Source organism: Trichophyton verrucosum (genome assembly GCF_000151505.1).
Source record: "Trichophyton verrucosum HKI 0517 chromosome Unknown contig01025_1.f1.exp, whole genome shotgun sequence".
NCBI lineage: Eukaryota > Fungi > Ascomycota > Eurotiomycetes > Onygenales > Arthrodermataceae > Trichophyton > Trichophyton verrucosum.
In genome coordinates, this window is record NW_003315187.1 from 1,932 (window position 1) to 15,357 (window position 13,426).

The following is a 13,426-nucleotide window of genomic DNA, read 5'->3' on the forward strand; positions in this document are numbered from 1 at the left end:
CCGCCCCATCCCACATCCAATGCCAAATAGTACATCCCAAGGTCAACAGAAATATATCGTAGTAAAGTAGTGTACTCCGTAGTGAAAAGCACAGCTGGTTCTGTAATAGCCGTAGAGTGACCGGCTTCGCTAGTTCGTGAACTAACTATCGATAAGAGTTCAGCTCCAGTAGTTAAGGACGAAGATCTGGATGTCTCACCAACGACACACACGCACAAGCACACACACACACGACCATGGAACAGACACAGCCCGGCCGCGCCCTTTAGAAGCGGACACGGAGACATGAAGAGCTGTCATGGACTTTGTAAGAATCCGCGCCTCCTGACGGCCATCCGCTTCTGCTGACAAGTTTTCGCCGCCAGTGGTCTCGACTGATAGGCGGCGCCGCCTCGGGCTCGTCCAAGGCCCTGCGCAAGAACCCGACTGGAAAACGACTGGCAGCATTCAAGCACACATGCAATACCCTCTACGTACGTTGAGCCGGGGATGCGTAGTGAGAAGTTTTGGCGCTCTAGGGCCATGGGCTAACGGCTGTCGGTAGCAAATATGGCGGAACTCGCCCTCGCTGTCTCCTGAATCGCCCTCGATCCCCTTGATTCGAAGCTCCCTGAACCGCCTCAATTCCATCCTTCGAGACGAGTCTCGCGGGCCGTCGCCTCACCCGTGTCACTCAGACGCCGCTACGTCCCAGGTATACCTGACGGTGACCAAGTTGGCATTGGCAACGCACGATCCGGGCGTGGTCTCGGCTGCGGCTGTGCTGTTGAACACCCTGATCGAGTCTGAGGTGGATGGGATCGTGGACAGCAGCGTCTTCTCGCGTGCCCTGGTCGACCTGGTCTCGCACGGTAATGCCTCGACGTGCATCGACCGGCGTGATCTCGAAGACGGGGAGTCGAAGCTGGTTGAGCTTGTCTTTGGCGTCGCCAACGTCATCCGCCTCCGCCCAGAGATCCTACCGGCCTGGTTCTCGCCAGAGGAAAAGAAGGATGGGTCCGGGGAGCCTCAACGGATAGATCCGTCGTTGAGGGCTGGTAAGGGGTTTGCAGGTGTTACTAGGAGAGACGACTTTCCACTCTTCTATCTGTTGGTGGACTATGTGCACTACGAAGGGAGGACGGGGGACTTTGCCCGGACAGGGCTGCTATATATAATCGAGACTGCATCCAAGGTCAAGGAACTGGAGAGATGGCTTATCGAGAGTGACATGGCTACGTTGATGGCTATTGGACTTGGTGCTTCCTACAGCCAACTCAGCCGGTGTGTAGTAGATATATCGACCCTGAGGATTGAATTTCAAAGACAAAAGAAGCTAACATGCTAGACAGGCTCCTGATATCAACCGACAGCCATGAGGATATCCCGGCTATCATTGCGCTATCAGACCACACTGATCTGGATAACACCGTGCATCACTCGCACCAGGGCCAGCTAGATGCATTTCTCTCCTATCTTTTATTCTGGCAGGACGCCATCGACCATTGCAAATCGCCCGAAGTAACTGACACGCTTCTCGACCACTTCCAGGTCTTGTTTCTCGAGCAGCTTCTGTAGGTGTTCTGTCTAAGTTTTGTAATCTGTTCCCACGGTCTAACTGGTGGTTATAGATATCCCTCGCTGCTGGAATCATCCGACGTAGCAGGCGGTTCTACATCGTCAGTGATTACCTATCTGAGCCGCATACTGGAGTCCATCTACCAGCCGGTCCTGGTCAACCGGATACTAAACTTCCTGCTCGCTTCGCCAGCCAGCGAGCAGCAGCATATCAGGCTTACATCGACCAAGAAAAGCCGTATGTCGCTGAGCCGGCGAAAGTCACTGGATATACTGGCCTCCTTTGCTGAGGCGGCGGCCAAACCATCTCCGACCCTATTCAACCTGGTCGATCTTATCTTGATGGGTATACGGTCGCACAACCGGCAGACCGTTGTGGCAACGCTGCGGCTAATAACGGTTGTGATACAGCACCACCATGAGTTTGCGAATCTGCTGATCAAGTCCGCAAGGGACCAGAGTTCCCATCCGACGGAGCTGCGTACAGTGTCTGCGCTTAACGGAGAGGTGCAACGGCTATTCACATATGCTACGGATCTGCTAGATGATCCGGGTATAGAGCCTTCGTACGAGAACTACATCTCCAGTGCTTTGTCGGTACTCTACCAGCGGATGCACGGTCAGAGCCATGTGGTGCCGTGGATCGTCGACGTCAGGGGAGGAGTGTTCTCGGGGATGCTGGATCTGCTGCGTCGGTTCTTCACGAACAGTGTGGTGACCAACCTGGCTCTGACAAACTCCCTTTCGGCCCTGGCCTCGTCCGACCTGATATCTCTGGACGGCTGGCTTCTGTCTCACCCTGAAGAGCCTGGTTCCAACGGCCAGACAGAGGATTCTGCTGCTACTGCCGCCAACGTCGAGGCCACCAGCCAGACGAAGACCGAGACTGAGCCGGTACTGTCAGCCATCCTTCAGCAGCTTGTCAAGCAGGTCCAGGACTGGCGCACCGAGATCCCAGACTTTGAGCTCTTGCTCTCTGCTCGCCGGGAACTGCTGCACCGCGAGGACCAGTCCGAAGTCACCGGGACCGACACTCAGCAGGGCAAAGACGAGCATCAGCAGTCTGTCTCTGCCGCAGACGAGTCGGAGACGGAGCCAGCACCAGCACCAGCACCAACAGCAGCAGCAGCAGCAGCAACAACAACTACAACTACAACAGCGCCGGCCGGAAGAGAGCCGTCTCCCTCGCCGCCACAGCTCTCGACCCGAGTCAATGTCCAGCCACCGGCCGAATCCTCCTCGCCCTCGCCGGCCACGCTGCACCCCCTTTCGCAAGCGCCATCTTCCTCCCTCCAGGTCGTCCACGAGACACCGGGCTCCAGCACTGCTCCTTCTGAGGCCGGGGAGAATGAAGAGGCCAGCGAGAAAGAGGACGGGGCTTCGCTGAACCATATCCTGACCAACGTCGTGATACTGTACGAGTTCATCCTGGAGATCACCGCGCTGGTACAGGCTCGCGCGAGCGTCCTACAGGACGTCCGCTTCTAAACACCTACGTCTTTAATACTTCTCTTCTTCGTCTTCTTTCCTTTTTCTTACTGTTTTCTACTCCGTCTTCAACGGTCTGGTCTATATAGAGTGCATGCAAGGCCAGGGATGCAAGAGTGTATCTGCTATAGACTCAACGCATAATCAAGCAAATATACATACATACATATATACACATGGATCGACCTGTGTCTGTTGTAACTATACGCCCGTCTGTCTCTCTCTCTCCCGGTCTATATCTACCGTCTCCCGCCCTGCGTCCGCTCTGCGTCTGCGGCTGCGGCTACCAACATCCCTCCCCCCCTTTTTCTCCTGCGGCGCGGCGGCCCCTGACCCCTGCGGACAGGCAGGGAAGATATTAATAGAGAACCGGCGTACTCCATCTTCTGCCCTTCGTCTGTCCTGCTGCTATCCCGCGATTCTGCATCGATTCTGCATCGGCATCTTCGTCCCCCCGTCTGCTATAGCTACCTCGCCTGCTCGTCGTTGCGGGCCCTCGCTGTCACTGGCGCATCCTTCGCTCAGCCTCTCTTCTCGCTTCTCTCGCCTTCACCTCCGTATAAAATTGAACAACATCTCGTCTTCACCACCACCACCCAACCGCCTTCACCACCGAAGACCGTCTTATGTCCCAGCCTCACCAGCCCGCTGATGGACTGTCTGCTGCTCTGCCGCCAGCTCCGTCGCCTCCATGATGCTCTCTCGCAAGCACCGGCCGGCGCCCTCGGTCAAGTCGCTGCCTATCAGCCCTCCGCTGCCCTTCCCGCCCGCCTACTATCACCAGCACGGCCATGAGCACCAGCACCACCACCACCACCACGCCAGAGACGCAAAGCAAGCCCCAGACCACGCAGAGATATATCCCCAGATGGCGCCGCGCGACTATCCAGACTATGCGGCCGTGCCAGGCCCTGCGCCGGACGTCAGCCTTGCCGTCGAGCAGTCCTACTTCGACCTGCGCGGCCAGCAGCAGCATCACCAGCACCAGCACCACCAGCAGCATCACCTTCATCAGCATCAAGGACGCCATGAACAATACCCCTTCAGCCCAAATGACTACAGCTACGAGTTCAACAGCTACAGTGCGCCCCGTCTGCCGCCCTCGCCGCCGACCTCTCCGCCCTATGTGGCCGCCGCGCCCCGGGAGGACAGGGACAGCTACCCGGCCTCGCTGGCCTCGCTGCCTCGCTCGCTAAAGAGCGCCGGCCACAGGCGGGGGACTCGGTCGATGGGCAGTGCGACGGCCGTCTCGCAGCCCTCGCGGCTCAGCCGGGGCGGCAGCGCTACCACGGACGTTGGACAGGCCTCGGATGTGTCGATAGACCTGACAGACATGCTCTCGGACAAGCTGGACGAGGTCATCAACCATATGGACATGCAGGTCTTTAGCGGCCGCGAGAGAGACCTCTGTATGTTTAGTTACCGCCGTTCTTGTTTGCTATGAATAATACGCTGTTGCTGACCGGTGGCAGATCTAGATGTTGATGCTGGCCCGGCCGGCCCTGATGCGGCCTCCAAGACCAGCTCCGGACGCAGCTTTCTGCGCTCTTCCTCCTCAGCCTCCCACAAGACGAACTACTTTGCAAAGGCATACCACTACGCAAACTCCCGGCTGCCACCTAAACTCGTCCCTCTCAATCTGTACATCTCCCTATCTGCTCTCCTCTTTTCTATATACTGACGATGACAGGTTCATATCAACATGGCCGCTGCTATGTCTGGCTGCCCAATCGTCCCAGAGCGCTTACAACCGTCCCTCGTCTGTTGAGCGGGAGACTCACGTCGAAGGAGACCCTTACCTGGGCACCAAGGCCATGGTCATCAAGTCCGTTGCCCTCGATCATATGAATCTCATCGTCTTTGCTGTCAGAGGGACCACCCGCTCCTCCTTCACCGACTGGGCTACCAATATGAATGCGGAGCCCGCAACTCCCACCGGGTTCCTCGATGACCCGGGTAACCTCTGCCACGCCGGCTTCCTTTCAGTGGCTCGAAAGATGGTCCGTCCAGTGGCTATGCGGCTTGAGCAGCTCTTGGCCGAGAATCCCGCTCGATCAAAGTTCTCTCTTGTCATCACAGGCCACTCTGCTGGCGGTGCCGTTGCCAGCTTACTTTACGCTCATATCCTCTCCTCCACCCTGCGTTCGGAGCTGATATACCTCCGTGACCGTTTCAAGCGCATCCACTGCTTTACCTTTGGCTCTCCACCGGTATCCCTGCTGCCGATCAACAAACCGTCAGACCCACGGTACGCCAAATGGCTCTTCTACACTTTTGTCAACGAAGGCGACCCGGTCTGCCGCGCGGACAAGCCATATATCCGTTCCCTCATCAACCTCTACAAGTCGCCTGCCCCTTCAACCCAGGGCAGCAGATCTCGCTCGTCCACGACCAGCAGCAAGCCAAGCAAGCTAGGATTCCTCAAGGATCGTCGAGAGAGCACTGACAAATCCGACTTTGAACCGGAAGTCACCTGGCCTATACCCTCGCCCACTCTCACCTTACCAGGCTGCCTGATCGTTCTTCGTGGAGATAAGCACAACCCTAGAGACAAGGATGTAGTGGAAGCCTACCTGACAAACAACGAGCAGATGGCTGGCGTTGTCTTTGGAGACGTTATGATGCATATGATGACCCTTTACGAGCGGCGTATCCAGCTTCTGGCCACGGATGCCGTTACCGCCAGAGCTGCTCGATGATTTCTTTCTTCATTGTCCTTTTTTTTTTTTTTTTTTCCTTCTTCTTTATTTTCAACCACTTTCAATTCATGATATACCCATTCAATTCCATTATTTTTACTGGTTGGCTGGTTGATGAACAATCTGGATCAAAGGACAAAGGACTTTTTCTTCTTTTTTCTTATTTTTTCTGTTGTATTCGATACCCTCACATTCGTTTCTTTCTTTCTCTTTCTTTTTTCTTTTTCTTTCTTTCTTTCTTTCTTTCTTCTTCTTCTTCTTTTTTACCTCTTGCTTTTCTTCTTTCAACCCTCCTATGCCTGGTGCAAGAGCGGCTTTTTTTTTCACACCCTTCTTACTATGGGGGATGGAGTTATACAGGCAAGACAACTACCAAATGACCAGACATGACATGGGAATCGAATCCTAGGATGTTCACGGCACGGTGCATATGCGGAATTCTGGGATCTATTTCCTTTTATTTTTCTCTTACAACCAAATTTCGCGTATATAGCTAGGGACAGGACACACTCAAATTATACATGGAATATGATTAGAAATGACTAAACCCCATTGCTAGGCCAGAATAGTATACATTTTTATATCCCCCCCGATACTATCGAGTGCTAAATGCAAACTCCCTTCTTAGAAGCTGTCGGTTATGCATCCGTGGCTAGCATCTTTGACGCTTCTGGCGTACTTCCCCAGTGTGCCTCTCATAGTCAGTCCGGTAGGCCGGCCTTGACCAGCCTGCTCTCGAGCCAACCACTTCTCCCTACGCTGTGCAAGCACGTCCTCGGCAACATCAAGGTCAAGAAGCCTATTCTCAGCGTCGATCGTGATCTGATCACCGTCCTCAACGAGTCCAATGGGGCCACCCACGGCGGCCTCGGGGACGATATGGCCAATCAAAAAGCCGTGGGAGCCACCGCTGAAACGGCCGTCAGTTATTAGGGCAACGGAGTGGCCCAATCCTGCACCCATTAGGGCAGATGATGGTTTTAACATTTCTGTAAACATATTAGTATACATGGATATAGTTTTAGGTAGAGAGAGAGGGGGAGAGAGAGAGTATACGTGCCTGGCATGCCTGGACCGCCCTTGGGACCAGTATATCGAATAACAACGACAGTCTTCTCGTCCTTCTTGATCTCCTTGTTCTCCAATGCAGCAATAAAGTCGTCTTCATGGTCAAACACTCTGGCCTTACCGACGAACCGTGTGCCCTCCTTGCCGGTGATCTTGCCAACACTGCCTCCAGGCGCAAGACTACCACGCAAGATCTGTAGATGACCCGTTGGCTTGATGGGATCAGAGAGCGGCCTGATGATCTTCTGGTCAGACGGGAAGTCAGGGAACTTCTCAACGTTCTTGGCCAGCGTCTGACCCGTCACCGTGATGCCTGAGCCGTCGATGAGGCCCTCCTTGAGCAGGAATTTGATCAAGGACGGGGTTCCACCGATATTGTGTAGATCAGCCATGACATATTTGCCAGACGGCTTCAGGTCCGCGAGGAAAGGGACCCGGTCACTGACGGCTTGGAAGTCGTCTATGGTTAGCTTGATTCCTACAGAGTCTGCAATGGCGATAAGATGCAGAACTGCGTTGGTCGAGCCTCCAGTCACCGTCACCAAGACCATGGCGTTCTCAAAGGCCTGGCGAGTGAGGATATCGGACGGCCGGATATCTTCAGCCAGAAGGTTCTTGATAGCGCCTCCGGCCGCTTCACACTCGATGAACTTAGCCTTTGACTCGGCCGGGTTCGACGAAGAGCCCGGCAGGGTCATGCCCATCACTTCGATGGCCGAAGCCATGGTGTTGGCCGTGTACATTCCACCACAGGCACCGCCACCAGGACAAGCATGCCGGATGATATCGAAGCGCTGTTCCTCGCTGATCTCGCCCGTCAGAAACTGGCCGTACGCCTGGAACGCCGAGACGATATCGATATCTGCGTTGCCCTGAGTAGCTGCGCAGCCAGGACGTATGGTGCCTCCGTAGACCATCAGACTCGGCCGGTTGACTCTGCCCATTGCCATGACGACGCCAGGCATGTTCTTGTCGCAGCCCGGAATGCTGATGTTAGCATCGTACCACTGACCGCCCATGACCGTCTCGATCGAGTCCGCGATCAGGTCTCGGCTCTGCAGGCTGTAGCGCATCCCCTTGGTGCCCATGCTGATGCCATCGCTGACTCCAATGGTATTGAACTGGTATCCAATCAGGCCGCTCTTCTGCACGCCGGCCCGTACCCTGTTGCTTAGGTCGAGCAGATGCATGTTGCATGGGTTGCCGTTGTACCAGACGCTGGAGATGCCAACCTGCGCCTTGGACATGTCCTCTGTCGACAGGCCGGTGGCATAGAGCATGGCCTGCGAGGCGCCCTGCGAGATAGGCTGGGTGACATGTCTCGACACGCTGTTGAGCTCGCTTTCGGGCTTCTTCGACGAGGACGAGGCGCTGCGCTGTGCCGTTTGTCTGTGAAGTTCGAGGGCTGTCAGTTAGCTGGCTTGTTATGACTCCTCCGACTTCGCTTCTGCAGGGGTAGCTCCGGGGAGCTTCGAGAGGCGACTCGAACTCGACTTACGGGAGCAGAGGGAGCAGAGCCCTCGAGGACAGACGCCCGGCACGCTGGATTCGAAGCATCTCGACGGGTTCTCGCGGCGCTGTGAGATGCTTCGTCGGCGTCTTCAGCGAGGTTCGACTTGTTGCGGTGGTTTTTGTTCGTCTTTAACGCCGGCGAGATTATTTATGCGGAGGCGCTGATAGGCCGATCTCGCTGCCTCGCTCTATCTACAAAGTGATTCAAACTACGGGGAGTCTAGCCAGGGACATGAAGACGATATTTTACATGATGTACCGAGTATATTGTAGCAGTAGATTGACTGAATATACACTGGTGGTCAGGGTGTCTTGATCGTGATATCAAAGTCCGGATGCTCAGGACCACTACAGGCAGTGTCAAGCTACGGCGATTAGACAGAGAACAGACTCAGCCAAGTAACCATTAGCTATTAGTTATACTACAATGACTACGGAGTAGAGAATGCTAATTCAACGGTGTTGTGCTCTGCTCTCCTTTGATGCTTACCCCTGACAGATATCACTATGAGCCTTCAGGCTGGCCACCACCCACGCTCCGATGGTCTCTAGAGAAGGATCTATCCTTATCTTCGTGAATCTTCATCGCCAACCCGTTGGCTTCTCCTTCACGCCAGCATTCAATCCAAGGCTGATCGCAATGACTGCCTGACGACGATAATCACTCCCTAGCTGTATATACTTAATCTCTTGGCCGAGATGGACATATTCTCTCTCGTATCTGCATTCTGCATGCACAACGACGATCCCAACGGCTTTTTCTTTCAGCAGACAGAGAAGAAGAAGAAGAAGAAGCTCATCGTCCCCGTATCCCCGACTCCTCCATCCTCCTTATCAGGTTCCAAGACTTATAGCACGGCGTTTTATGGCTGCAGCGAAATAGTTTTTCTTGTCTTGTGATGGGCCTATCATGAATTTTATTTCCAAGTAAAGTTAAAATCATGTCCAATGAAGATCAAGGAAACCCATTTTCTTAACTGCAGCTAGCCAATAACTGCATTGAATCTCCGAGTGTGAACAGATTACTGACCAATAGGAATTTACAATATTTCCGCAACTGCATCCAATAATACGAGAGACAAGTGACAGCCATCAACATCAATCGAAAACAACATCCAGAAGTGAAGGGAAGAAAAAGCCATCAATTAAAAGAGAGATTTGGCAGAAGAACAGACAGAACGAACAGATAACGATTGCACTACCCAGCATGCCCAGGATCTACCTGTGGCTGATGTCTTGCATTATGTTCTCGGCGAGCTTTCCATTTGACTAGACGCGGGGACCCCGTTTAGTTACCGTTAGTTATGCCTGCAGGACCAGTTAACTACAATATTATACCCCTGCTCTATTTTTATAGCCCACCTTCCGATGGGGCCTTGGGACGGACTGCAGATTGCACCTTGCAGTGACGGGCTGATTAGGAAACGGGCATACTATTTGGGACTCTACCAAGGCATGGCAGTGAGATATCGTCCAAGTATCGGCAAAATGGGCTAAGAAACACATCACGCCGGTAGGGCTTCCAGATGATATGGCAATACACAAGATGTAGATATTGGCCTCTATGTGTTCGAAGAAAGATATAAGAAGGCGAGATCTCTTCTTGCCATTCCCTTGTTTTTTTCCCTCAATCATCCATTCATCAGCCTGAATATACAGTGTTTCCCTCTTAATCTGATATCAAACGGCTATCATCGAACATGCTGAGCTCCGTGGTACGGTTCTCCGTGCTCCCAATCGTCCTGGCATGGCTGGTCTTGCTGGCTGGCCCTGTCAAGGCGGACAACTTCCTTGCGCACGGTTACGAGAGATTATTTTTTTGGGGCACATACGAAACTTTCTGGTGAGATGCTCTTCTTACACGGCTAGCTTGCAGCATGGTATTCAACGCTTTGATAACTAACACAACATATCGACGGAGTAGTCTGATTGAAGGGCCAGATAAACAACAGCACCTCCTTCCGTTCAAACAGCAGAAAGGCCAGGAATCAAGAAATAACAGAGGTTCTGGCCCTGGGGGCATGCTCACTTACCCCGAGTTCATCGCTAGAGTCGAGGACAGACCACTTCCACCAGATCATCCCGTCCTGTCTCATCCCGACCCCCCTGGAAGGGTCGGAGATGCCGTGGCGGATCTGCTAAAGTACAAACTCACTGGTGAAGTGAGCGTCAACGCCCTTGACCCTTCTCTCCGAGGCAAGACTTTCAACAAACCTCCAGGGGGCAAGAAGAAGCCAGGCAGTGGGGGCGGATCACGCAACTTCTATGACCCCAAGGATCCTCACAGAACGTCTTTTACAGTTTTGGTAGACGGACTTGTGGGCGGACTGTTACAGCACCTCGCGAATCCCAGGAACAGGGGTATCTTCCAGCAGAATCTTCCCTTCATGAAAGAAGCCCTCAAGGCAACTATCACCCTACGCGAGGAAACGACAAGTATCTACCTTCTGAAGAAGTTGAGTTCGCCGGTAAAAGATGGCGGTTTCGATCTCGACGTCAAGCTCGATTGGAAAGACTCCAAAATTCCACTCGGGTCTAGGTACCCCGAATTCCGTATTAGAGAAACCTTCGATGCCAATGGGGGAAAACTTAGGGGGCTTGGCTTCAAGAACGCTGATGATTTCGGTGACTGGGTCAGGCACTTTGGGGATCCTAATTATAAGGGAAAGGTGGAATTCGGACCCGGAGCATTCACGCACCACCGCCTCTTGACATCGTGGAGGGAGGCCGACCGCAAGTTACACCTCTAGTCTGCGTATCTACGTACAGAAAGGGAAGATCTAAGTAGTTAGCTCGCTTTATGGTGGATACAGCAAACATACAATCTTCAGAGTAGCTAGCTACTTATATGTGTAACGCCATTAACGGACCCGCTTTCATGCCTGAAATTCTAATTTAACCCTGCAAGTTTGTTATCAGATCGTCTTTATTAATTATATTAATGACTTAAAATGCTAGTTGGTTACTACCTTGAGGCCTAATTAAATAAATATATATTGCAGCAAGCATACGCTGAAGGACTGTGTTGGTTACTTAGTCAAAGAGTACTAACTACTGCGAGTTTGGTTAAGCTCTATCTTGTTACAACTACTTACTCTATCACTAAAGCAGTGAAACCAAGTAACTAACTACGGGGGGAGAGCGTTTCTGCCTGAAGAACGCCCCAGATTTAAGTCCGGAGCCAGAAATACAAATGTCAGACAAACCAGAGAAGCCAAATATGCCAGAGATAACACAGTCTGTTGAGGCTCCAGAGGATACCAACCAGTCGGATCCAGAGTCAGAGCCATATTCGGATTTGGATGGACGCCCATATAGCTACAGACAGTGCGTAGCCGCCTTGCAGGCTGAAGGCGTGCCCAAGGATCTCTCCTCCAAGACTGCTCGATGGTGCGTCGTTCGAGGAATACGGACTTCCTATGAATATGCAACAAGCCCTGGAGTGAGCCGCATATGCGACGACATGACCATACCTCAATTTGCACGCGCACGCAACGCACGACTGATAATGAGCAACGTCATCCCTGAAGGGATGGAGGATCCAAGAGTGCAACCGTACTGCATATGGATTCCAGATTGTGCCTCTGCAGATACCTATCGCAAATTAGTGCATCGGTATCCTGCTATGTTGTACCAGGTTGGTCGGGCTTGTGGCGCTGCCGGATATGCCGATCTGTATAAGGAGCTCGTTAAGGGTGAGTTGGTAGTCTCTTCATAGCCTGTCTGTCTATTTTGCAGAGCTGACATTTTAATATAGATTTCAAGCTGCTTCCTGAAGTGTCTATTGCCGAAGAGGCGCGGGAAAGTGGAACTAATGGTGGCCGTGAGATCTACCGCCTAATACTGGATTCACCTATTAAATATGCGGTGTTGGATGACAATACTCGTGGTATCAATGTTGATAATCCACAGTTTCCAGCCTATCTGAACGGAAACACGGCTGTGCGATGGAAGGTAGAGCCCCGTGGGGATCTGCTGGAAGACGGAGAATATGACCAGGGAGATCAAGACATCGAAGAAGACAACAGGCTCGATGTAGCAGCTGCTTACCTGGATGATCAGTACAAGTGTCTATCCGCAGAAGAAGCCAAATGGTTCTACCAACCTCTTCCAGCTGATATTCCAACTGTAAAGAAAGAACTCCTGAGAGATATGGCAGCATACGAGGGCAATATAGATCGATACCACCGACTGATGGACCCCCAGGAAATGACTCACTCGGAAGTAACATGCGTTACCCGCGGCATATACCATAATACCATGTTTGCACGGTGGTGGATGGACCAACTTGAGATGAACACAAGCCGCATTCCGAAGCAAGACGTCTGGAGAATAAGGTCGGCCATCAATGCCCGCCGGATCATGATAAATGATATCTCTGGCTTTCACGACGAGATGGAGGGCAAGCCGTATCTCATCTGGTGGCCTCTCAAACCCCATCGAAAATGTCTCGAGGCTCTCGCTAAGAAGTGTCCGTCAATGCAGGAGCAGATTGCAATCGCATGCATCTTCTGCGACTATGAAGATATATATCAATCTATCAATCCTGTGCCACATTGGCGCATTCGTCTTGCAGCTACGAAGAACGCTAATCCTTTCTATCTAGCTGATATAGACAAACGAGCCTTGGAGCAAGGCATTGATGTCACAGAACGCCCTGGTGAACAAGACGGTAGAAAGGATAGTTTGAGCAGCGACATCGAGCCTACCTCGATGTGGGTAGAATCACCCATCAACGAGTCCACAATGGTTAGCCGCTTACCGGACTTCCATCCATACTTTGGAAGTAGAGTGGAACCAGGCATCATTGAGAGATATGTGTTCAAGTCGCCGGAGGTTCTTCAAAAAATTGAGGCGCTACGCACTCGATGCTTTGGAGATGATACTGATCTATTGAAGGAGTAGACAGGATTTAACGATGGCCGTAGAATAACTAGCGCAATAGCTAGCTTGTCAGCTTTTTTTCTGTACTGCTTTCTCACCCTGCTAAATTGAACAGATTGCGCTACACTATAAGTTCTTGGTGATGTTGGAGGTCAGGCAAGTCATGGTTCAGTTGAGCCTCATTAACTCGGAACCGTTGGTGATTAAAGTTCCAAGGT

General features: G+C 52.5%; 5 protein-coding genes across 5 annotated transcripts; 4 read left to right on the top strand and 1 right to left on the bottom strand.

Annotated features, from left to right (window-relative positions):
- Window positions 1-694: 694 nt before the first annotated feature.
- Window positions 695-3,045, top strand: TRV_07537 (uncharacterized protein; the record flags this gene model as incomplete). Its single annotated transcript, XM_003018391.1, has 3 exons — window positions 695-1,263; window positions 1,332-1,553; window positions 1,611-3,045. Coding segments are annotated over 3 exons (2,226 nt in total), but the record flags the coding sequence as incomplete, so codon positions are not given.
- A 694-nt stretch (window positions 3,046-3,739) lies between these two features.
- On the top strand, window positions 3,740-5,744 carry TRV_07538 (uncharacterized protein; the record flags this gene model as incomplete). Its single annotated transcript, XM_003018392.1, has 3 exons — window positions 3,740-4,454; window positions 4,524-4,686; window positions 4,736-5,744. The coding sequence occupies 3 exons, from the start codon at window positions 3,740-3,742 to the stop codon at window positions 5,742-5,744; spliced, it is 1,887 nt and encodes a 628-aa protein (XP_003018438.1).
- A 96-nt stretch (window positions 5,745-5,840) lies between these two features.
- TRV_07539 (uncharacterized protein) lies at window positions 5,841-8,369 on the bottom strand (the record flags this gene model as incomplete). The annotated part of the gene is made up of 6 exons (XM_003018393.1): window positions 5,841-6,081; window positions 6,217-6,237; window positions 6,424-6,733; window positions 6,805-7,933; window positions 7,976-8,201; window positions 8,311-8,369. The coding sequence occupies 6 exons, from the start codon at window positions 8,367-8,369 to the stop codon at window positions 5,841-5,843; spliced, it is 1,986 nt and encodes a 661-aa protein (XP_003018439.1).
- Window positions 8,370-10,024: 1,655 nt separating this feature from the next.
- TRV_07540 (uncharacterized protein) lies at window positions 10,025-11,074 on the top strand (the record flags this gene model as incomplete). Its single annotated transcript, XM_003018394.1, has 2 exons — window positions 10,025-10,167; window positions 10,249-11,074. The coding sequence occupies 2 exons, from the start codon at window positions 10,025-10,027 to the stop codon at window positions 11,072-11,074; spliced, it is 969 nt and encodes a 322-aa protein (XP_003018440.1).
- Window positions 11,075-11,517: 443 nt separating this feature from the next.
- TRV_07541 (uncharacterized protein) lies at window positions 11,518-13,229 on the top strand (the record flags this gene model as incomplete). Its single annotated transcript, XM_003018395.1, has 2 exons — window positions 11,518-12,019; window positions 12,082-13,229. 2 exons carry the CDS (start codon window positions 11,518-11,520, stop codon window positions 13,227-13,229), a joined length of 1,650 nt encoding a protein of 549 aa, XP_003018441.1.
- Window positions 13,230-13,426: the final 197 nt, after the last annotated feature.